Raw genomic sequence first — 26138 nt, 5'->3', positions numbered from 1 at the left:
TCCCTTAGTCCTTTTCCTTCAGACTGTTTACAGTAAAAACTGTAAATACATCCATAATCCTTGCAGTCTGCAATTAATTGCACCAATATGTCCAGAATGCTTCTTTTGATATTCCAGAAGAAAGCATTAAAAAAAAAAATTAAAAAACAAAAACCACCCTGTAGATAAAGGGATGTGATTACCTCTATAGAGGTCTCTTTCTAAAATGTTGTTATATGGGGAGGTTTCCCAGGGTTTGGACCAAGACTATTTATGTCCATGTTGATACCAATGTTGCTGGCATTTATATCACAACTAATATTATTGTCTGTTAATTCCTAGGTTCTTTTTCTGGCCCTTACTATTTTTTTTTTTGGTTAAAGAAGTACCTTTTTTACTCACGTGGAGAGAGAACTTGGTTTGTTTTATCGTTTAATCTTCCTCTATTCCATCCATTTCTGCCTTCTTAAATATGTTGAAAACACAGAAAACTTCTGCTGTAGCTTCATTTTTCATGGTCCTGATTTAGAAACATTGAAATCCCCAATTGACAAAAAATAAAAACCAAACCAACAAAATTTACATGTCCTTATACTTGTAAGCTGTTATTAAGTTTATAGTTATTTCTGAGGCATCAGATAAATATGATTTTAAGTCTTGTAGAAGTCTCGCAGTCTAGATAACCTTCAGGCTATTTTGACTTACTCATCTCTTAATGTATCTTCAAAGGTGAGCTTAATCGCTTTGTAATTTTTTCCATAAAAACACAATGGGACTTTGTCGGAGTTTGTCTCATCCAAGGTTGTTCTTTACTGCATGTTCATCCTATTTAGTCTTCTTAGGCTTTCTGTCAAAAAACTTTTTTGTAAGCAAAAATCACTGGAACCCATTTTGTTGGTTGTGGCACCAATGAATTATCCCTCCCTCCAAATCCTTCTTGCAGTTTTTCAACAGTACATCTCTGAGGTCACGCCAGTGTTCATTGCATATGACGCTCATCTGTTGCAAAATCTCTTAGTCTGATTTCAGATAGGACGTTTGCTGGCCAGGCTGATGGTTTTCTCTACAAGCATCCACTGAACATTATTGCAGATGTGCTCTTATTACACCCTGTTGAAGGAATATAAGTGAAAGAATATTTGCATGGACATGAAGGACCTGTTTGGTTATTTTCCAGCTCTGTCAGTTTTAAAAACTGTACCACCCCTGCCTACAATCATTGTTACATTTCTGTCAGACAATCCAGAAAATACATCTTAGTCCCCCTTGCCCACCAGAAAATATCCTTTATATTATTATGCAGGGTAAGAACTGTATTTGTTTCACTTCCAAGAGTGGAGATCTGGTATTATGGATACCTTTGAGAGAAAATAATTTTCCTGCCACTGTCCTATGAAGATGCTCATAATTACAGATTGCAAATCAGCAGCTTTTCAATGACATGATGGCCCTGTAAGACATTATGTGTCTGTTACTCAAAGATAAGTAAATTTATCTTTTGCTTAAAAATGAACTGCTGAATAGAAATTAGGAAGATGCTATATTCCTATTAGAACCAAAATTTCAGGCTACGAGTGAGAGGACTGTTTTTGGAATATCTGTTGGTGGTCTGCTATTGTGTATATATTTACAGGAAAAGAGTAGCGTGTTATTCCCTCTTAGCAGTACCTCTGGATTCGACTGAAAGTGAAATGGATGCTTGAATTTTACTTACATAATGAATAGTTCCCAGTGAAAATGAGCATTTTAAAATGAAGTCTCATATCAGTTATAAAGCTCCATAAAATCACTGTACCTTACTCTAATTTTATGAATTTTTTCACTCCAGGAATCATTCCTTAGTATTTTCTTCTTTCAGCTGTTTTTTCTACATTTATGGGTGTTCTTTTCTTTTTTTATGTGGCCTCTAACAGATTCTCAATCTTTTACTTTTACCCCTTTACCATCCATGCCCTGCTTCTAGAGATTCCAGGGCCTTGTGGTTTTCTGATACCAGGTAAGGTTGTAAGTAGATCTGGAATGGATCATCTGCTTAAGAACGGACCTTCTGACCTTCCTTTTGTGTACCTCAAGCAAACTTCTTTCCTAAGACATGCATGTTTATTGTTTGTTTTCCCCTTTGATGAATTTACAGCTGACTCTTCATGATATATCATTTAACGTATTGTATGAACAGTTTTGTTCTTTCAAAAGCCTGGGTTTAAGGTCTGAAAAGTATCTGAAATGATCGTTTCCACTGCATTGTACTAAAATCAGTGATTTAATTAGCAGCTTTAGCATAAGTGAGGCAGTGTAGATACTGATTTTGAGGCCATATGCAAGAGAGAATAGGACTGAAAAAATGTCAGAGCTCAAAGTTTTTCTTGCAACAGGTTTATCTAGAAGTTGGTTTTGGGAGGGTTTGTGTCATGTTTTTCTTCAAAAATAATAGATAGCTTCATGTGTGTGTCTATGTCAGTAAAATACGGTTAGGTTTTCACTGTTTAGAAAAGAATACTGCATATTTTTTTCTTTTATTTTAAGGATTTTTTTTCCAGTTAGGGCTTATTCAAAAATATATATGTCTACATATGAAAAACTAAACAATTCTTCTTCGTATACAAGTCTTTTAACACATGCAAGCAGAAAGAGGAATGGAACGGTGTAGTGCAAATGAAAATAGGTTCCAGAACTGCCTTTTCATTACACTTCTAGTAAAAATATCTGGAACACTTCAAATTTTTGATCTTAGAACTGAAGAATGATGAATCAAAATGTTATTTTTTATTGGATACTACATATATAATAGTTTGAAATAAACGTTTACAGCACAAAATCATATACAGTGTTGTTTAGTATCTTGTTGAGACTTAGGTTCCCATTTTCTGGCTCTGTTTTGGAAGTGAGACTTAGATTGCTAATCTGTTTGGGAAAATAACCATAGTTACTGAATATTTTTTAATTCATGCCAAATAATCAGCATTTTATTGCATGAGAAGTAGACAAGAGGATGTGATGTTCAGAATAAACAGTTGACTCAAGGAAGCATAGACTTCCAAGCTACAGCAGTGTTACAATTTATTTTTTTTTTTTTACAGTATGTGCCTCTTGCACCTTATTTTTTTTTTCACAGAACCTCTTAATGTACTCTAGCAATAATCAGCAATAGTCTAGAGTACACAGGCAGGGCTTTCTAGATACTATGGTGTTTGTTTCAACTTTTATACCTCTGCTGTTTGCTGGTCTAACAGAAACTTTAATTAGGTATAGATTTCTCTTTCAAAATAAGGTAATAAAGACAAGAATAGTCAATGATCCATACAGATTGCGGCTTTGGCAATCTTATCACAGATTACCGTGTTCATCCCTTTGGATTTGCCTGCAAGCTGTGACATAGAAGGAAACCAGCAACTGCAGATTTAAAAAAAAAAAAATTAAAAAAAAATTTCAACCTCTCATTGTTTAACACGCCCTAATGAATCCTTATAATCCCATGGCTTCCTTCCATGCCAGATCCTTTACAATGGCTTATCTGAGATTAATTCTGTAAAGATAGTTAAGAAATCTAAGTTTAAAAAATACAACCCCAAAGCCCAATATCTCAGTAAAAGTGCCCTGTTAGCTTTGGGAACTTTGCAGTCTGGCTCTTTTTGTGTTAAACCTGTTATGGAGCAATCAGGCAGTTCCACCAGTAGGTCTCAGGAGTTTGGCATTTGTGTCTAGTTAGAAGAAAACACTGGTTATTCCTTAAAATGTGCAAATCACTTGTGGATAACTGAAGTTTATTTTTGTAGGTGAAATTAAAATTAAGCTGGAGGCAGTAATGTCATCAGGCAATAGAGCTGGCGATAGTAGAGATTGTATGTTCATCCTCTTAATAGGCATTTGGACAAGTCACACATTTTCTTTTACAGTAATCAAACTTTTTTCTATCGCAAAGTGTATGAAAATGAATCCTTATTTATATACAGGTGATTTCTAAGTTTTAACAAAGAACCAGCGATTTCTTTGACAAAAAAAGAAAAAGACAAAAACAAAAAACCCCAAACAAACAAAACAAAAAAAAACCCAAACCAACCTGATGGTTCCTAACTTGAAAACTCATCATGAAAAGGCTGTATTAAAATTGTAAAACAACAGCAAAATAAAGAAATATGTCAAATATATTTATATAATAGCGATAAGATTTATGTAAGCCAAAGCTCTAAGTCTAGCTTCTGAAACTTAAGGTTTTGTCAATATTCATTTCTGAATTCTGTTGTTATAATCATTAATATAAGAAACTAGACTGCAAGCATAGATTGCAGCCCTCATTTGCACATAGATTCACGGTACAGTTTGCATTATTTGTGGGCTCAACTAATGCAGTAATGCACAGAACTGTGGCTGACTCCATGAGGGAGCAAGGAGCAATACAGAGCTATTTACAGTGAGATAGCTTGGGCAATGCAGTTTACATTACAGTTTATAGATGTTCACCCAACTTACAGGTAATTTTAGTGGTTCATTTTGTCATCTCTGTGATCCTGCAGATAAAAAATAAATTAAAACAAAAATACATTCAAAATAGTGTTCTCAGTAAGACCATCGAGGGAAGGATTGCAAAATGTGATAGCCTTTTTTCACCTGGGCAATTTTTACGTCCTAAAGAGACAACAGCTGAAATTGTATTCTTCATTTTGTTAATACAAAGGAAAGGTAATTATCGTGATCAGAAATGTACAGATTTCAAAGACTGGGGATATGGAAATGGCTTTAGAGTCAGCTTCTTTTTTTTTTAAAAAAAATGATAATTAAACCAAAAATCCAACCCCAAATTTATTTGGTCACGTCAAAAGAATGAAGGACAGCCCAGCATTCCATTCATATAGAAGCACCACAAAGTCTAAAAAATAAATTTCATTTTAAAATTTAAAGCAACATGGCAGATATATCCTGTCAAATATAAATTATTAGTTGATTGTTTCTGACTATCCAATTTCTATTTTTAAGGGCCCGTGGATGTTAATATTCTCGCTAAGTGTAACCCCTGTTTATCAAATCCATGTAAAAATGATGGAACCTGCAACAATGATCCAGTTGACTTCTACAGATGTACTTGCCCATATGGTTTCAAGGTAGGTACTGAATGAAGAGGAAAAAGCTTACTGAAATGTAAGCTTCTCCTTATCAACCTTTAAGGTTTTTTTGACTCCCTTCAACTAATCTTTGTATTTTCTTCTTAAATTATAATAATTGTTGTTCCCTGCATAGGGTCAAGACTGTGATATTCCCATTCATGCTTGCATTAGTAATCCGTGCCACCATGGCGGAACTTGTCATTTGAAAGAAGGAGAAAAAGATGGTTTCTGGTAGGTTATTTTTAATTGTAATAACAGGATGAAAAAAACACTGAGTTTTATATGCTGAAATAATTTTGGTGTTAATCTTTGGGTTCTCTGTGTTTGCTGGTAAGTGCACCACAAAGGCAGATTTTTCAGTGCTTCTGAAGTTTTCAGAACATGTCATCGTCCTTGGAAGGCTTCTAAAGCTTTGAAACTGTTAAAAACAATAACAAATGATTGTGATTAGTTGAGGCATATCAGGTCAAGACAACATAGTATTGACTTCATTATGCTAATTAATAGCTAGCTAGTTCCCTGCTGAAAAAATCTCACAATTCATCTGTTGTCGTCTGTATTACTTCAACAGACAGCATGTAAATGATAAAATGTAAATCCCAGTGAAACAGAAAATTAATGATTCATTTGAAACTCACTATGCCAGCAGATAAACATGCTGTGAGCGTTTTTAATCTTGAGTTATTTAATCACACAGTACAATTACTCCAGATGTACTTCATGAATTATGAAATAAAGTTCTTTAGCATTCTTACGTGAAATTATTAGTCATTTAATAATCTAGACCTCAAGCTTGTTAGAAACGACACTTCAAAAAGATACAATTCATTATCCTGCAATTCATTATGACATTATTCTTATTTTTAAATCCAAATTCTGCCCAAAGATTAAATAGTTTTCTATTAAAAATTAAGTGTATACATCTTAATATTATGCCTCTTGAATTTGAAGTGATGTAGTCATGCGTCAGAATTTGACCTTTTTCATTTATTTGTTTAAACACTACATATTTTGAAAAGCAAAGCACTCTCATATGAAAGCTGCAGAAATTATAGACAGTGCATATTACATGAAAATGTATGTGTAGTCATGTTTAGGTGATCTTTTACATTTACTATCTATTTTGATGTATTGGTTTTGTATAAACATACTTAAAAGTAAAAAAAATTACTGCTTCGAAGACTTTATACAAGCTTTGTTTTTATATATTAATGCATGTATTGTGCATGGAATGTTAAACAGAGCTTTATATTGGTGCTTTTAACTGAATGACGGTGGAATACTACTATTACATCCTAATCCCTGATTCCAGTCTTTTCCACATGTTTAAAACAACAAAAGCATCACTTTCCATAAGAAATATAATCTAATTTTATAATATATAGGTAGCACGCTTTCAAAAGGAATTTTAAGTGACTTAATTTAAGAAGCTCCTTAAACTAAAGATTAAGACACAAATTTAGAATTTTTTTTTTGTAATTTAAAAGTATGAAAAATATTTTGGTAACATTTATTATATCCTTTTTTACACTGTATCAACCACGTTCCTTTATGGGATCATGATTATGAATTATTGTACCTATTAATTTTAGAACTTCTTGTCTGGTCTCCCCAACTAAAATGTCCACGTGGTTAGTTTTGTCTTCTGTATTACAGGTGCACTTGCGCAGATGGATTTGAAGGTGAACACTGTGAAGTAAATGTTGATGACTGTGAAGACAATGACTGTGAAAATAATTCTACTTGCGTGGATGGAATTAATAACTATACTTGCCTTTGTCCACCTGAATATACAGGTAGGAGTATAAGAGAAAGTACAGGAAAATGAAGAATTGCCACCAGAACAATATTATTTTTCAGTTTGTAGGTGAATTAGTAGCTACTCTACAATTGACTTAAAGCCAGGTTTCCCTCCATAGTTTTCACCTCTATGGTTCGTAGTCAAAAGTAGACCTAATGACCACTCATTAATTCCTTTGTTAATTTTGAAATGACAGCATTTTGATATTCAAAAGATCATTCAAAATGCGTCCCTCTCTACTGTTTACCTAACCCAGACGCCCCAATGAAGAACCTCTGTACCTGCAGAAATCTGAAAAACACTCTGCTGTTATCCTGTATACCTCATGTTACTAACAGGCCAGAAAAGGATCTGTCTGCCAGTAAGGAACTGAATTTGGCACCCCTGGATGCTTTCCTGCCCTCCGTTAGAAACATTAATGCAGAGTGTGATGCCTTCTGTTCTAGCACACACACAAAAAAAAGGAAGGATCATTAAAGAGTGTCTAATTATTTGTTTCTATCAGTTGGCGGCCAAGCCAAAGCACTCCCTTCTCTTTAAGACAGAGGGTTTCTTGCTTGCTGTCATCATCCCTGTGGGAATGGAGGATAGTTAGAACAGCAACACTGGAGAACAAGAAGTAGGATCTATTGTTTACATTGATCTGGTTTATAGTTTTACTAACTAGACGGATCTATTTTCTATCAGCTGGTTGACCACTAGGAGAACACAGAGCTTTAATTCACAAAACCATGATTTGAAATGCATAAAAAAGAAATGTAAAATCCACCATAACTTGAGAATTAACTCTACTCAGTCATCCTATATCTTTACTTTAATCGATCAATCAAATTGGAGCTCTGGAAAACTGAGAGGAGAGGTGAATTCCTGAATTAATTTCATTTATTGAAAACACAGCTAACTCCTTTTTAATCCAAGGTATTTCCACCATTAGTTCTACAACCTACTGGATTGCTCAAATGTTTTAGGGTATTCAAATTTAAAGTCAATATTTAAACCTTGGAAACCTGCAGTGAGTGGAGATGATAGAACACAAGAATAAGAAGTACAACTTCATAATTTAATATATGTATTCATCCAGTACTTATGCTGGATTAATGTTTGGTAGAAATTTCCCCATACAGATTAAGCTACAATACCTACAGCAATACAGGTTAAAAGTATAAGTAGCCAGAATAAGGTATTTAATAATAAGTGGATGGTCCAGGTCTGGAAGAACAGACATAATCTTCTGCTTAGACAAAATACTGTTTTGCCAAGCACTGATACCTTAATACCTAAGAGCAATTGACAAATCAAGCCTTAGAAACAAATAACAGGTAACAGCATCAATAAGTAAAGACAGGTGTTTGCTATTTCTCCTATAACTAGTATTTCAGCTATATGTGAGATAACCTTCAGCTCCCCCAGGGTCAGTTGCTGTGTCCTTTAAAAATGGGATCAGATATTCTACTGTGTAGGCTGGCAGAAAGCAAACCAAAGTCCCATCAGTCCAGTATTGCTGTTCCGTGGCTTTGTGCTAAGAGGTTTCATATATCCATTGGATAGTGTACAATTCATTTGCAAGTGCATTCTTCTTCTGCAGCTTTGCAGGTGTTTTTACCTGTGTCATTCATTTCTTCATTTTTGACAGTGCTCTAGGTGCATTTAACTGCTAGAGTTGATAACTTCTTGTATTCACAGTATGCCATGGGGGGGACTGTTTTGTATTAAATATGCATGGAGTGGACACAAAGGCTTGTTTATATGTGCTAGCCTAAAACTTTGATTAATTGCGCTGTTGCATTTCTGTAATATTGTAATTGAAATGTACATTTTACATTTACAACTGAAACGGCAATCGTAGCATTACTCTACACATCTATATGGTTAGAGCAAAAAGGAGAGTGTAAACATCGGTAACGTCTTTGATGTTTGTATTGCGGTTGTACTTCTTTAGTCAAAATACAAGAAAGTGTATTTTTAATTTGATTCATATAATTCTAAAAGGACAATACTATGAGTTTGCATGGCAAGTGTTTTGTTTGCTAACTGTAATTCTTTCAGAAAAAGAGATTCGCTTTTGCAGATGCAATGACTGCTCATAATCGCTACCAAAGTCAGTAGGTCATGTGAGTAGGTGAGAATCTTTTCACCAACTCGAAAATAAACCAAAACAATCTACTTGTAATCAGTAAGTTTAGCTGTTCTGTTTTTTAAAAAATGGTGAGAATTTACACTATCTCATCGGATTTTTTTCAACATGTTATCAAATACAAAGACACGTGTATTTTTAAAACATACAACACCAGAGCCTCAACTCATTTTATTGATGTTGGGCAAAAATTGTAGCAAAAGTTCAGGTTTTTCAATCCACAGGATACTACAAAGCATCTAAAAAGCACTACAAAGCACTACAAAGCATACTACAAATCTTACAAAGCATCTGAGGATAGGACACAATGGGCGAGAGCATAAGTCATTTTTGAGATTAATTGTAAGGAGAAAATATAAAACATTGAGCTAGTCAAGAGGTCTTCATGTCCATCATCCTTGATCTTGCATAATAGTTAAATAACCTTCAGTGTGAAGAATTAAACTGACAGTAGCCTGGACACATCAGGATCTAGAAATCGTAGTGTTCAGAATAAAACGTAATCCTACAGTTGCCTCAGGTGTGTACGAGGTAGCAAATTATTTCTAGGATTTTTTTTTCTCTGGCCTATAGACTGATTTGACAGATAAATAACAAAATCGCTGTCCGGTATGGATACATCAATTTTCATGAATGATTTTCATTTTCAAATCTTATGTAAACGTTTAGATTTTGGTATCTGTTCTAACAGGTTAAAATCAGATATGCGTATTGCTAATGTGTTTTCTTATGAAAGGTATTTTTCACTAAATGAATTAATGTACTAGCTGGGAAAAGTAGGTTCACAATCAGGAAAAGAGGCTAATATATTCAGTAGGAAAAAAGATTTTTAAATTCAGAGAGACTTGTCTCTAGCGCAGAAAGTCCCTGAGCTGTAAATTGTTGGAGACTGGGACGGCATACCTACCAGGAAAATACCACCGTAGGCTTGTCCGGTTCTCTTTTCATTCTGTTGGCAATACTTCAAATTGTCTGTGTTCAAGATGTCACAGCATATATGTACTGACTGTGGAAGTGCACCAGATCACAATATTTTTCTGTGTGAATGCTTATCTGCAAATACGCTTTACATTTCAGTAGCAGAGTATAAGGAAAAAGTCAGCTGAAACCTGCTGGTATGAAATGTAAATCATTCTTCTCTAAAGTTTTGTTTACATGTGGAGGCCTAGTTAGAATCTCAAATTAACTCTCAAAATACATATAAAAACTACAAAAACTGTTGTAAAGAATGTTGCAGTGAAAAACCAAACAGACACTTTTCAACTTTTGTAACAATCCCTTCAAAATAGACACTTCGCAAGGGCGCACTGTTGATTTAAAACCAAACAATTAAAAAAAGCTTATTATGTTGTAGCCTCAGAATCAGTAATCCATTTTTCTCTGCCTCAGTTAAGTTTTACAGTTACCTCCACAGTTACAGTTGGCAAGACAAAGAATGGTATTTGCACTATACGATGAGCTTTCTTAAAATCACAGACTGTAAGCGTGAAACAACAGTAAGCAAAAGGAATCAGCGGACACTCAGGGTGTCTGATGAAGCCTTGAGAAATAAAACATTTAAAATACCCCACTATGTCCTGCACTCTTTAACCTTGCTATTCTCTTAACATTATCATCTCCTTTATTTTAACCTCAGCCTAGTAAACTTCAGGTCATTTTATGTACATTCTATAGATTACAGATGATCATTTCTCTTGCTCATTATCATCAGCCATTAGATCACAGATCTAATTGATCCAGAAGTAAAGCCTTTCTTATGCCACCGGTGGCACGTACTTCTTACCTTTTCTGTTTGTTTTGCTCTGCTGTAGGTGAGGCTCTGAAGCTTGCTTCATTTTGCTATATCAACCTCTCTGCTGCTATAGTTGTGCATTAGCTTAATGTGCTCTGCTGTTGTATTACAATGTAAAAAGTCTCTTGTCTCTTCTGTCTTTGTCACTGCAAGCTGCTAATCTGAATGAAGTGGAAAAAGGTCAGTTGTCTTTTAAGCCTATTTTCACTTACTTTGGTTTCTCACTTTCCTTTCCTTAAAGGTGCATGGATTTCAGTTCTTACAAATGATCAAATAAATCGTATATAGGTATAATTTAGAAAGCTCACTGCAAATCCTCAAATTAGGCTCTTGCTGTGAATACATGTCAAAAGAATGTCGTTGAAGATGCAAATCACTGTGCAGGAGTACTTTAATACTACCTTCATTGTCTTTTTTTCAGATGTATTAAAAATTTATGCAGACACTGGTAGAACTAACAAAAAAGTTTACGTGGTGATCTTCTGAAATCTTTCTTCTCATCACCTTAAAGACGTACCTTGGTTCCATTTTAATGTATTCTCTGTTGTATAGCACTGTCTTGCTTTAATTTCTTCATTAGATTATGGTACTGGAAAGCAAGCTGGAGTATAAAATGGCAATCTTCTTGCTCGTCATTTCTGTGGCCTTTTTTTGCTGTAAATACCTAAAGAAACTGAAATGACCACATTAAGCTGAGGCTTTGGTACAAGAAAGGTAATAGTGGAGAGATTTATGACAGTAACTTTGGGTGGTCCTGACTTTAAATTTGTTTTAAAGTCTCTGCGTAACACCTGTCTCACTAACAGAGATAAACCATCTTCTGTACAATCTGATCATCTATACAATCTGGGCGCTAACATAATCAGTGACGACATATTTATGAAGTTACATATTTAGTTTTAAAAGCAAATGAATCATCTTGTGGAGTATTTGCCATTAATTTAACTTGATAAATATATTGTGCAGTCTATAAAGCAATATAGTATTTCACTAGTAATAAAAATATGTTCATTATCCATGAAATAACATGTTGAGCAAAGCTGCAATTGTAACATCTATGTTGATTAAGTTAGACATCTGATGAATAATTTCTTACAACTTAAACTCAGATCCCAAATTCTCTCTGTAACTGGCAGAGAGAACTGGACATTTCCAGAAAGTTATTCCAACCACAGGTGTTCCATACTTAAAGCTGTATTTCATTTAGACCTGTTGCCATGTTTGCATTTTATTATTACTTATCTGGACATCAAAGATAGCCTCCTGTTTTTCTTTCGCCTTGTCACTTCCTGTTATTTTTTTCTACATTGTGCTGTTGCTATTGCAGTACGAAACTGGTTGATTTTGTAAAAGAGTACTTGTCCCTAGAAAAACAAGGAAAAGTGCAGTCTCAGTATAAATAAATATAAAAGTTGAGTTCTTTGTTATTCTCGGTTTTAGTCAAAAATAAACCAAACCAACCAACAGACAAGCCCAAGCAGATTACGATAACTAGTTCGACATCTGTGATTCATGGATAAAATTTTGCTTTGTCACTGATTTCCAGTAGCGTAAATTACAGAATTTCAGGATTTACTTCTGGAAATTAATAGAAAAACTTAATTTCTATGTTCATGAAAAATAGCTTTTCAGATGGAATGTAAAGGGAAGAGGCTACTATGAAGAGACTCCAGTCTCCATTTCAAGTTGAAGCAGCTGTTACCTGTGTATAATTAGTCTTCTGATAGTTTAAATGTCTTTTAATGTGATTAAAGGCAATGAATCCTAAACAGAACTGTATTCACTGTAAATGTATTACACAAGTGTGAACTATAACATATTAAAATTATTGATTATATCAAGAACACATTCCTCACAAACAAATTATCAAACACCCAGTGGAGGTGAACTAAGTTCAGCACCAAAATTAGGCAGATATGTATGTGATACATACTTGTATTAGCTTGCCAGCTGAACATGAAAGTTATTAATGGTCTATAAGTTGCTTGGAGGATCACTCAGTTTTATCATGCCAGACATGTTTTGAATTGTGACAGTAGTAGGGGAAAAAAAAAAAAGGGAGAATTTTAAGTAAAATCATCTCAGTTTAGGCAAGCCATAGACACAGATAGATATATATATATGTTTCAAAACTTCATTACGTGGCCTTCTTGCTACTACAATAAAGAAGTTGAGTTATTACTTTCAATTCGCTTGGTAATCAAATAATTACCTGCCTAAAATTTAAGCATGCAAGTAATCAAATGCAAATCATGTCATATCAAACTTGATAAAATGTTTTATTATTTCATTAAATTGAGACCATAATCCTCATTCTTGTAAGAACTACACGTGTTATATCTTCTTAGAATAGAGATACCTTTGCTACTCTTGCTTTTCATCACTCATTGTAAAATTTTCATCTAGCTTAATATACTTCAAATGACTATTCTATATTAAAAACTCAGGTATTGAATTAATTTTACTTCATTTTCATAAAGGGGGCATATATGTTATATCCTTAACAAGCTGAGCTACCTGCTACTAGCTTGATCCCTGCCATTACTAATTCTGGTCTATAATCTATCCTTTTGTTTTCCTTAATTGTCTTAAATCTTACCTGCCTTAAAGTTACTATTTCTTTGTTGTTGCCAAACGGCATATGTAAAACAACTAGAAATGTTAAACTAAATAAGCACCACCTTACACTAAGATCCATAAGCATGATGGATGGGTGAACAGAGTTAAGCAATGGTGAAAGATAGGAACAGTCCAGCAATTAATTGGATCTAGAGTTTGACTTAAAAATTAAATTCCAAAAAAACCCTCAGATTTGTGGTTATAAACTGCATCCTACAGTGCCTGTGAACTTTTTTTAATTGTAAGCAACTTTGTCCCTCATATAGTAGATATTTTTATTTGCCTCTTCTGAACAATGAGCTCAAGACTTGACATAATTTATGTGGTCTTCTGTTCATCAAACTCAAGACTTCATAAAAATGCAGCACTTTTCTGTTTGTTAAATGGCACTGACATTTCCCAACCACTCCTACACTCTATTCGCTTTTTGAGTCAGAAGTAATTAAACAGAGACCTCCAGTCAAAGACTCAGATAACAATACCTGATTGATAAAACATAAATACTGCAGAAGTTGACTCACAAAATATTGCAATCAAGGTCAGAACCTGGAATGTACATATATGTACACATATAAAATCCTGCTATTGTAGCAATTACCAATCAGTCTGTAATATATATTTGTTATTTTAGCTTTGAGACAGTGAATAATTCTTCTAGCAAAAACCTGATTTTCATAATTAAGACCATTCTTTCTTTTGCTTTCTGTCTCTAGTTTTTATTCTAATATCATACTCAGCTTTACTAATACACTAGTGATTTTAAGCTTTTCTTCAGTAACCTTGCCTGTAATTTGTAATGTGCTATTATATTCAGAAGCCCGTGTCCATTTGTTTCAGAGCTCTCCTCTTCATTCAGAAATACAGTGGCTGACATTGCTTTATTTGACTATATTTTGAATTTATTGCCCAATTATTCAAAATAACAATGATGTAAACCCTTTTTCACCTCATTGCCTTGTTCCTCATTATTTGTTGTACTACATGTATTGGAAAATCCAGAGTTAAGGGTCTGTTAAAAAGGGTCTGATAAAAAGTTTTTTATCACCATGTTTCAGTATTTAAAGTGTGGCAACAAAGAAGACGGAGACTTCCTTTTTACAAGGAGTCACATGGAAAAGACAAGGGGTAATGGATACAAGTTACTTCTGGGGAGATTCCAATTGGACACAAGAGGAAAATTTTTCACAATGAGAACAATCAGCCATTGCAATCCTCTCCCCAGGGAAGTGGTGGATTCCCCATCATTAGACACTTTTAAGATTCATCTGGGCAGAGTGCTGGGCCATCTTGTCTAGACCGTGCTTTTGCCAAGAAAGGTTAGACCAGATGATCCTTGAGGTCCCTTCCAAGCTGGTATTCTATGATTAAGTTTTTCTGTTATTTATGATTTCATCAAGTCATAAGAGTGAATTAGCATACACAGAGGAAACACAAACTGACCTGGGAGTCTAGCAAACTTATAACTTTGGTTACTTTATCAAGGATTACACGCAATTCATCATCAGTATGTAGTAGTGTTGTCTGGCTGTTTAAGTCTGCATCATCCTCTATATCTAGCTGCAAAATCTCAGTAAATATTCCAGTCTTGACTTTGGAGGGTTTTGTTCATTTGGACTGTGCCAACCACGCAAAATTCCGCTGGTTGCAGTGTTACTCCATACCACAATTCAGACTCCCTAGATTAATTAAGCAAGATGTCTTATGAAAAGAGTTATTGCTGGTTCTAATTAAACTTTGGAAGCTTTTCATAGGATTTTTGACACTTTATCCACTGCTTTTTTTTAAACAAACTAGTCTGTTGCTTATTTTCCTACATACAGAAATGTTCCCATCTTTCAAAAACATAATTACTTAGTCAAGTGCTTACAGAAGCCTCAGTTACAATATTATTAGATGAATAAAAGAATGTACACACACATTGGTGTCAAGCTTCCTTGAATTGAGACATTTGTTTCACAATCTTTTTTCATTATTTTGAAGTATTTAGTTTTTTAAAACATTGCATTACGCTTCCCAAATCAGGGAACTCTTTAAGATTTCCTTTCAGTGAAGCCAAGGAGCCCAACTTGGTAAATCTGATATTTCCTTCAGTGAGTGTTTCACTTTCATCACTATCTTTCCAACAAAATTACTTTCTCCCCTTCACCTTGTCTCAGTTAAATTCTGAATAACACGTTGGTTATTCAGTATGCTAAGAGAGATGTTGCTTGGCTTCGGGAAACTATTCTTCAGGGGTTCGGATTCCATGTCACATATTTTTACTTACCTTTTTTATTAACTTTTTTGCAAACAGTAATATTTTAATTATGGGAACGCTCCATTCAGAATATAAATCTGTTAACAGTACAAATGAAGACCTCAGACTTGTGTTATTTTGGTTTTTTCTTCTGGTATTTGTATTTTCATTCAGAAATTCAGTATCAGATATACATATTTTGGATTCCATCTTGAATTTTTCTTCTTTTTACTGATCCTCTGTGCAAGTCTGTCATGAATGCTGCTCTTTCTTTGTAGTGAAAGTTTGTACTTTAGGTAAAACTGACTTTTTTGTTCATAAGATTTTTTGCATTATTATTTCATTACATGGACCGTCATGTTTACCTGGTCCAGTGGGAGGTGTCCCTGCCCATGGCAGGGGGATTGGAACAAGATGATCTTTAAGGTCCCTTCCAACCCAAACCATTCTATGATTCTATATTTACCAGGTCCTTTTCTTGAGTCCTGTTTCCTTCCCTAGGCTAGTCACTAACAGACTCAAACTGAAAGCTCCCTCCAGTGATACGATTCTGACTTACTTCACAGTTTGCAAATGCCAGGAGACACTTTCCTTCCTTTTACGCTGTCACAGCACAAAAAGTCCTGTCTTTTAAAGACAAGGGGGCTTTTGAATCATTGTTTGTCTTCTTTCTCAGTCTGCGCATTTTTCTACAGAGTGCTCAGATCAAAGTCTGACCATAATCTCAAAAATAACTGCTGATGTTTGCAAGCCATTTGGCTGCAGGAGGCCTGGTAGAGAAACACTGCTTAATAAAGCTGTTTGCCACACAGGAAATTTCAGAGGTCTGTGCCAGTAATAGTCTAAGCCATGGCCCAATTACTACGCTGTAGCAAAATCAATGCCAGTTCAGTAAAGTGGACAGCAATGGTGACATTCCTTGCTTCTGTTATGCCAGTCCTAAATTGCCTTTTTCTAGGTATTTGGGGAGTTTTCCACTGAGCTTTTACTGTGAATCTATCTAGAGACGGAAAACCTCCAGCCCTGCTTGAAAGATAGGCTCAATATGTCACTTTCAGAAAGTCTCTGATATACTGTTAGAATTAATAATCTTGGGAATGTTTAGAGGTGTTTTTCTCCAAGTCTTGTAAGTCCTGAACAGCCATATTTTTATTATTTTTAATTGGGGTGTCACATATTTTTCAGTTCTGCATGTAATTTAATATAGAATATATGCCATAATTAGATATTTGTATGGGAGGGGGGTGTATATCTATGCATATATACACATATATGTAGGCACATATATACATTTCTAAGCCATAGGAATGTGTATAAACTAGGTTAAAAAAACAGTTATTTTTGCTTATTCTACTCCATGTTCCTGGAAATCTGAATTCTCCGTTCCCATGTTTATATCTCACTTTCAAATGTTGCTGGCCTTTGAATGGATTTCAGCTATTACAAGTTCTGCAAATTGACTAAATGCTATGTGAAGAATTACTTCCTCTTGTATATGTATTTGTTTGAACAAAACCCTTTGAAAAGAGAAAGGGATCTGGGTTTTGTTTGATATATCGTGGGACGCAAAGAATCCCTGGTATTTCAGGATTCCTTGTGCACTGACCTAGTCATAACAGTTGCACATTTCCAGACTAGTAAGTCCATTGAGAGTTTGAAGAGGCTTTGAGGATAGAATTAAAATCCTTTGTATTAGTCATCTTCAGTGGCCTGCATTTGATCGTCATTCAGTTTCCTATATATATTGACTAAGTCACATTGTTACTTACAGTTTTTCTGAGGACTGTTAAGTAGCCTGTGCTTGAAAGCCATTTTTTTACATTAACTCAAAGCTTTATTTGGTTTTGTAAGGAAAATGCACTACTTGCGAATTGGTAATGTGCTATCAATTACTTTTTTCTTTTTCTTTTTTTTTTTTAAATCTTTGTGGAGAACCAGTCTGGATGGCTGCAAAGTACTTGTTGAGCTGGTGTTGGCCTCTCCTCTCATTTTTGAAGATGTGGAGGTCCCATGTCTTGTCACACTAAGCATACATGTTTCAGATGTGTTTTTAGCCAGCATAACCATCTTTGACTCTGGTTCAGTTTTGCCTTCTTCTCTATCCTTGCTTTAATGTAGACTCTTCCTCAACTCTTTTAAGTTTTTGTTTATTTGTCCATCATTTGAAAGAAGTTCTACATACCCTAAGAGATAAGTCCTGGCAATAATATCTCAAGTCCTAGGTAGTCAGTATTCATATTCACAATACGCAGTTTTAGACACTAGTATGTAAGCACACTTGCTGTGGAAAGGACAAATTTCTCTGGAGTATCTGTTGAACCTGTAAAAAAAAAAAGAAAAAGACAAATAGACCTTTAACCATCTACTATTGCTTTCAGTTTATTACGATGTGTACTTCTGTAATTCCAGAGAAGCCCATGTAAGCAAGAAGGCAGCTTCTGTGTGGTGCTAAGTACTTGGCAAGGAGCCATGTAAAATGTCAGAAACCTTATTGCTTAATGACAGTAGTAGCTGATCAACTGATACACATACACACGCACACGTGTGTATGTATTCTGGAAGATATCTTCACTCATATACTCTCTCCAAAATCTCCATTCCAATGTTATTATCCTGTACCTTTCTCCCTTTTTCCAATCTACCTGTTCCTGATTCTACCCTCATTGTGTCCCTACGTGGTCTGTCCTTCTTTCCCCATACCCTGTTCCTGGTGGTGCTGCCCTCGTCCTCAGTACTGACTTAACAGTTACAGGAAAGAGGTGAAGCCACTATACGCTATTTTAACCTCGGGCTGCCCTCCAGCACATACTGATTCTTCAACTAACTACACTGCAGGCCACGACCACACTCAGATAAGCAAAAGTGAGGGATACCAAATATTGTGCCTCTTTGAAGGAAAGTTCAACTTGAGCAGTCAAAGTCTTTGCTCATCCACTGCTCTTCTCTTCCTCATTTTGGTGTACGGTTCTACTTCTCTTTGCTCACTAGCTCATGTTTTATTGCTTGATAAATGACAAGGGGCAACCCTACTCCTTTCATAATTTTAGGGCCTCATAGACCTGTGAGTCCCTGAATTCAGCAGTCGTAGGGTTTATACCCATTGATTATACATATATGCTTCATAAGGATGCTGGAATAAGTATATCTATCTTACAAACCAGAGATAAACTTTGTGAGTGCACTATTCATGGCATCTTCTGATTAGTTAGTCAGGGAACAAGACATTGTTGATCTGTTTACACACTTGTAAGTGTTTTCTTGTCATAAAGTTGCAAATAAAATCATAATTTAACCATATTAAAATATTTTATAGATTATACAGCCCATGTTGGAAATTAGAACCGCTGCTTCTAGCAGCAGGGATGGGTAGACATTTGACAGATTTTTTTTGTTTGTTTTCTTTTCACGGAGCAGATTATAGATAATTATGATACATTAACAATGCAAACATTGGAGAGTCATATTTAAGAAAAAGTAGAAAGCAAGTTTTCATTTTGGGGAATTGGAATTGTATTGACAGGCAGTGATAATAACAGTTTTTTTTCAGGTAATAGATTATTTATAGTGCAAATCTGTGTATTTCTAATGTCCTTAGAAATAAGTGAGAGAAAAGCATATTGATGGCTTGTTCTAGGGAGAAGAGATTCAATCAGTAGTGTTTTGCTATACAGCAGAGCTAGATAAATATTGCGAAGAAAAAATATTTTTTCACTAAATTGTCATTTATATCCATAGATAGATGATTGACATTGAACTAATTTATTTTTTTAATAAAGGAGTTATCAGACAGACTAGTATTTATTGTTATTATATATGTATTAATATTTATTTATTTATTAGTGTTTATTATAAAGGTAGTATTTATTATGATATTGTGAAGTACGCATTTTTTCAGTGTTAACAAAAAAGAGTTGTAGCAGTTACTTTTAAAATAGAAACAGCTATTTTCAGGCCACTGTGGTATTTTCACTGAATTGACAGCATACATTATATTTCAGGTGAGCTCTGTGAGGAGAAACTAGATTTTTGTGCTCAAAACCTGAATCCTTGCCAGCATGACTCAAAGTGTATCTTGACACCCAAAGGATACAAGTAAGTCCAAAATATTGTCACAGTCCAACTGAATCTAAATTTCTATTTTTTTATCCTGCTTAACTTCTTCTCCTTTTGTTTTAGTGGAAACACATTCTGTTCTCAAAATACTAATTTCAGTTATTACTGAGCATTATGGCAGAATAGACCATTATTTTCCTGTAGATCTACATTATTATTTTAAATATGTCTTACTGAATTTTACTTATCCTTAACAGTTCTAATTCCAGTCAGATTTTAAATAGGAATGCAGAGTAGAGCAGTGAGTCTATGTGACAGTCTATACAAAACCCTTTTAGTAGCTTGGACAGTAGGAAAATAATTGCATTTAATTGAAGTGGAATAATGATATTGCTTTCGGAGAAGTAACTGTGAAAGAGAATATTAGGAAGGAACACTGGAAAGTATGAACTGAAGTCCATCCCCAGGAAAACTAATCTTTAATTAAACCATATCCTTACCATAATTAATTAGTATGCACAATTTAAAGTGTTTTTAATAGGCTTTAGGTTAATACAGAAAACCTGCAGCTTTCAATTGTTGTGATAAACATCTGTTTTATGCACAGCATGGTCTTGTTCTAAAATCAGATTATTTAGTATCATCCCTACTACTTATGAAATGACATTTTAAAGTACAGCAAAAAATATTCAAATATATTAAATATTCAAATGAACATGAAATCAAATTGATAGTTTTCAGCTGGAAAATAGAAAACTTGTTGGAGTTCAATTGTTGTGTGTTGTGTTTATTTTCTTCACGCCATTTCAGTAAACCTACTTTGGCATCTTATACTTTACTGCCTAGTTCATTAATCTTCACTGTTACTTTCTGACATTTTAAATCAGAAAATAGCACATGCAGTAACTTCAAGAATGTATCTCACTTAGTCAGCTTTTTAATAGCACGCTTTATGTTCTTTTTTCACTGCTCTTATTCGTATACATTGTTGAATAAAAACTGAGACATAGTTGATTGAAGTACTTAATTTAAAGTAACACAGCTATTTAAAATCACTCTGGCCACTTTAGAGCAAATTTTAGATACTAAAAGAAACAACACCAAGGAGGGAATCACAAGATCTAATGAAATCAATTACATACATATTAATTAAAAAAAAAAAAAAAAAGAAAATCATGTGGATGCATAAATTTGTAATCTTTTCCATTCATTTTTCACGGAGTTATGGACATTCATGCAGTCTAATATACGAGAATTCCCTGAAGAAGTGCCACTAGCATTAACAATGAGAGTTGCCGGGGGGGCGAGGGGGGAACAAAACCAAAAAAAATTATATAGTGTCATGAGGATATGCTGTTTCTAGTTCAGTGGGGGCTCAGGGAGGGAAGAGGGTGAGTTTTGAGACTTACTTTGTTCACTAACCATGGAACTATTTAAGGCTGGTGGAACTTCGAGGGGAAAAAAATTATGCATAACCTCTAAACTGTATAAATGGATGACTGGTCTATTCATAGCTGTTAAGTCGACAAAGAAAATATCCATCACTATAATACAAACCTTGGATTATTTGTCTCGGTTTCAGCAACTAAGCATATTGATTATTTTTAGTGTTCACAGCCACTTACAACATGCTGTAACATTCTGCGTTACTCATAAATTCCAAGAAGAACTGTCAAAATGATTCATGGAGGCTCTCTAGATTTAAACCACAATTCTTCAGTATGATGGCAGATGAGTAAGCATGTGTAACTAGCAAACCTGTATTCATTACATATGTAGATTCCCCAAATAATAACATAATTAAGCTAGAAAGTCTTTACACACAAAGTCACACTAATACTTTTTTTTTTCTTGAGTTTTAAACAATTCAGTAGTTCCTTAACTGTGTCGTAAGCACACTGTGTTGTTAAAAGGCACTGTGCTCTCTCACTTGCTTTCCTGTTTCACAGATGTGATTGCACACCGGGATATGTAGGTGAGCATTGCGATATTGACTTTGATGACTGCCAAGACAACAAATGTAAAAATGGAGCACAGTGTACTGACGCAGTCAATGGATATACATGTATTTGCCCAGAAGGATATAGGTGAGAAAGATCTGAAGAAAGTACAAACATATGTCTTCTGTAAAAGTTGGGGTTTTTTGGAAATACTAATTTTTTCTGTTTGCATTTAGTGGCTTGTTTTGTGAGTTTTCACCACCAATGGTTCTACCTCGCACCAGCCCTTGTGATAATTATGAATGTCAGAATGGAGCCCAGTGTATCATAAAAGAAAGTGAACCAATCTGTCAGTGTTTGTCAGGCTACCAGGGTGAGAAATGTGAAAAGCTGATCAGTATAAACTTTGTCAACAAAGAATCCTATCTACAAATCCCTTCAGCTAAGATACGTCCCCAGACCAATATCACTCTACAGGTAAGATTGCTTATCTTGTAGATTCTGATCTGGAAAAGAGCGTAAAGGACTCTTCGTGGTGTGGAAAATCAGCCAAAGTTGTCAGTGGCTCATTTAAAGAGCTTTTCACAGTTCGAGCTAAAAGCGTAGAAGTGTCACTGTTATAACTCTGTATTCATATTGAAGTAGATGGGTTTATTGATAGGAAGTGAAAGAATTTTGTCAGGTTGTCCTTCAAGGAAGAATTTTATAGTGAAGTAATAGACTATGGCAGTAAATTCAGACATTCACTTAATACAGCATTTTGATTTAATATTTATTTTTAGTTCTTTCTAAATGTTTCTTTCTTTTAACTAGATTGCCACAGATGAAGACAGTGGGATCCTGCTCTACAAAGGCGATAAAGACCATATAGCGGTAGAGCTGTACCGGGGTAGAGTGAGGGTCAGTTATGACACAGGATCTTATCCAGCCTCTGCTATTTACAGGTGAACCCAGACAAAACAAATTTCTAACTGAAACACAACATGTATTAATTCCTTACATCAAAGTCACATTTTGGAATAGATGGTTAAAAGAAATATATGCAAATGAATGTATTGTCAGACATTTAAAACCTCTTGCCAAAAGACATGGCTTGGAAAATGACTCTAATGCAGAAACATCAGAAAGATAATATATTACTTGATCCATTAAAACTGAGTAAGAGTTAGCTTTCAGCAGAATATTTATACATCTGTGTAACGCTCACGTGTGGAAGTGGAGTTTTTTCCACGATGTTACTGCCAAGTAATTTCCTAGTGTGCAGGGTAAAGTGCAGAACTATACTGCATAAGCAGAAACGACATGGAAGTTTCTCTTCTCCTCTGTGTTAGGCAGTCCTATATGTGGGACTTTTCCCTGGCAAGTGAAGAGAAAGCTAAAAACTTGATTCTGAAAAAAGGCACAACCCTTGAAAAAGAAATGGGTTTTGCCTCCAAAGTCATTAAGAGACAGAATCCACATCTGCTTCTGAAGCATAATTTTTCAGGGTTTTTTTTAAGTCAAATTTCTCTGGTTCTCTGAAAAATTACCACCTCGATTTCTGGGGAGGTTTTATGTACCTTCTCAAGAATTTGCAGACAGACATTGCAAGAGTGAGCAAAAAGACAACAGGCATCACTTCTTGGCCTTGATTGCCCTATTGTTGCTACAAATACGTTCAGAAATGAAGGGGAAGTGTTAAATGAGTTTTCCTTGAATCTTCTTTTTGTCGTGTTTACACCTTTTTTGTTGTAAAATTAGTGCATATTTACTTGCTGGAGTTCGTAGCAGCTGACATTGATCTGCATTCTATTAGGGACATTTCATTGAAAATAAATGATTTTTAGAAATGATTGCACTCTAATGGCAATATAAAACCAAAAGCTTAAGTTTATATAGCAGGGAAACAATGCTAAACTTTGTTAGGTAATAACACCAAGGGAACTGTGGTTTTAGTAGATTACTAAAAGCATTCCACAGAAAAAAAAAAATCATTCCTGTAAAATACAATATAAATTTGTTTAGTAAAAACATAGCCCTTTACAATAAGCATCTTAAGGTTGCTTTTATATTCTGATGCGGTATGTATTTCATAGGGTTTTTTTACAATTCCATGAAATGACTTAACATGTGGAAATAGTATATGTATTTTAATTGTATAAATGTTCATATATTAAAAATTGGATTTGACTTTACAGGAGACCTAAGTATTTAACGCAAATTTAAGATTGCGTGAAACATTCACTTTTCTCAACGACTACAATTCAAAATAAGATTTTTCTTTCCTATCTGGGATAGTGCTAAGTTTAGATTGTTTTGTCAGGAGTTTAATTATTTTTGTTGATTTTTATTTTGATAGGTACAGCAGTATAAGAATAGGAAGTGATAGGAATCAGGATCATATGGAATTTCAAGTTATTTTCACTCCCATTTGTTTAATCTATTGAGAATACTGCTTCCCATTCAAAACATATATTTCCTTCCAATCAATTTAATGCTTTCTCCAGTATTAGTGCAATAAATACTGGTAATTCACACTCGTCCATTTTAGTTTTCTAGAAAAAGAACCCTAAAACAATACTCACACAGGTAAAATTAAAAACCATAAATGTAGAAGGGATAAATAACAAAGTAATCAAGTAATAAACAGTCCCAATTAGGTTAGTGTTACAGCACAATTAGAAACATCTCCCCTCCGTAGCTGATGAGCTGAATTATGTGACAAGTGGAGAATGCTGGCGAAGTGACGAAAGGGATGGGAAATGTAGTGAAGTGTTACAGGGTGACATGGTCGTTTAATGAAGCAGATACACACTTGTATAGTAGTATTATTATTAACCTCCCTTTCATTTCAAATAAGCATGATGGTGAGTTTCTAGGAGATATTTGAAAATTGTCATGTAATGGTACTGAGATCAACAGTAATGAAGTCTTGCCCTTGAGGGAAGTGCATGGGTAGGAAGCCATGTATACATTTCCACATTTATATATATGATTGTGCATCTAGTGATTACTGCACAAATTTGATATTATTTCGTTTCTATTTCTGATCGGTTGACCCTGTGCCAACCAAAGCTGCTTTATCACTCCCCTCCTCAGCTGGAGCAGGGAGAGTAAATATAACGAAAGGCTTGTGGGTCAAGATTAGGACATGGAGATCACTCAGCAATTACCACCATGGGCAAAACAGACTCAACTTGGGGAAAATTAATTTAATTTATTACCAATCAAACCAGAGGAGGATAACGAGAACCGAAAACTAAATCCTAAAACACCTTCCCCCCCACCCTTCCCTTCTTCCCAGGCTCAACTTCACTCACCAGTTTCTCTGCCTCGTCTGCCTGAGCAGCGCAGGGGGACAGGGAATGGGGGTTGTGGTCAGTTTATCACATGTTTCTGCCGCTCCTTCCTCCTCAGGGACTCACTTTTCCTTTTCTCTATTTTGTCCTTCTCAGTCTCCTCCTTGACTCAGTTTCCAGTCATGTTTTCTTTACAATCCGCTACCACCCATTACTCTGATTCTTGCTTTATTCCAGCTATTGCTCGCCCAGTCCTACTTCTTTCTCTTCTTTCTCTGGAGGCCTAATTTTTGCTCCTTCTGAATGAGAACCACCCAGTTCCTTACTCTGTCCGTTTTACCTTGAGCTAGCTAAGGCAATACCTTCTCTTGGAATGGGCTGGCAGGCCCCGATCCAGCAAGTACTACTGGAGCCCAAAAGTACAGCTGGAGGGAAGGTTCTAATCATCTCTGTGTTGAAATATAGCCAGCATGGACAAAGAATTTAGGGGTATAGCCCTACGGTTTCTGTAGACTTCCATGTTTTTGAGATTTTAACACTTTGTCTAAGTTGATTTTCAGAAAGATGACAAATGGATAGACATGGTGCCAGCCCAATGCCAAATGTCAAGACCCGCAAAGCAGGGTTAATACAAGCATAAGAGATAGGAGTGTGTTCTCTATCTGATCTGTTCAGAAAAAATAAAATCCAGTTTCTGGCACCATTCAGTATGGAAGATTTTAGAAGAAACAGTTGAAGTTTACCCAAATTATAAATAGCTAAAATAATATTGTGAAATAGTGTTGTGGGTTAATCCTGGTAGGCAGTTAAGTGCCACGCAGCTGCTGACTCAGCTCCCCTTCCGCCCCCAGTGGGACAGGGGAAGAGAAAAGGAAGAGTGAAAGTCAGAAAGATCATGGGTTGAGATAAAAATAGTTTAATAACGAAAGGAAATTTGGAGGAAGAAAGAAACAGTAGAAGTGCTGCTATTGCAGTCACTCACCATCTGCCATGGGTAGACCAATGCTTAATCAATTCCCAAGGAGAAGATGGCTAACCTACCTAACTCTGCCCCCCACTCTGTTTTACTGCTGAGCATGACATTATATGGTATGGAATATCTGTCTGGTTAGTTCAGGTCATCTGCCTACATGTGTCCCCTCGTAACCTCGTTCACACCCCTAATCTATTCACTAAGGGGGCAGAGTGAGAAACAGAGAAGGCCTTG

General features: G+C 35.1%; 1 protein-coding gene across 5 annotated transcripts in view; it reads left to right on the top strand.

The window, feature by feature from the left end:
- The window catches only part of SLIT2 (slit guidance ligand 2), a 266165-nt gene that overhangs the window by 223105 nt on the left and 16922 nt on the right, over positions 1-26138 (top strand). For all 5 annotated transcript variants that reach the window (XM_054202905.1, XM_054202906.1, XM_054202904.1 and 2 more), the window contains 7 exons: positions 4951-5075; positions 5212-5309; positions 6735-6874; positions 19659-19752; positions 21663-21800; positions 21890-22130; positions 22467-22597. In XM_054202905.1, the coding sequence (XP_054058880.1) occupies positions 4951-5075; positions 5212-5309; positions 6735-6874; positions 19659-19752; positions 21663-21800; positions 21890-22130; positions 22467-22597 (967 nt within the window). The remainder of the gene's footprint in view (positions 1-4950; positions 5076-5211; positions 5310-6734; positions 6875-19658; positions 19753-21662; positions 21801-21889; positions 22131-22466; positions 22598-26138) is intronic.

Source organism: Rissa tridactyla, chromosome 5, assembly GCF_028500815.1.
Source record: "Rissa tridactyla isolate bRisTri1 chromosome 5, bRisTri1.patW.cur.20221130, whole genome shotgun sequence".
NCBI lineage: Eukaryota > Metazoa > Chordata > Aves > Charadriiformes > Laridae > Rissa > Rissa tridactyla.
Note: the sequence above shows the minus strand (reverse complement) of the source record. Positions and strands in the feature narration are given on the sequence as shown.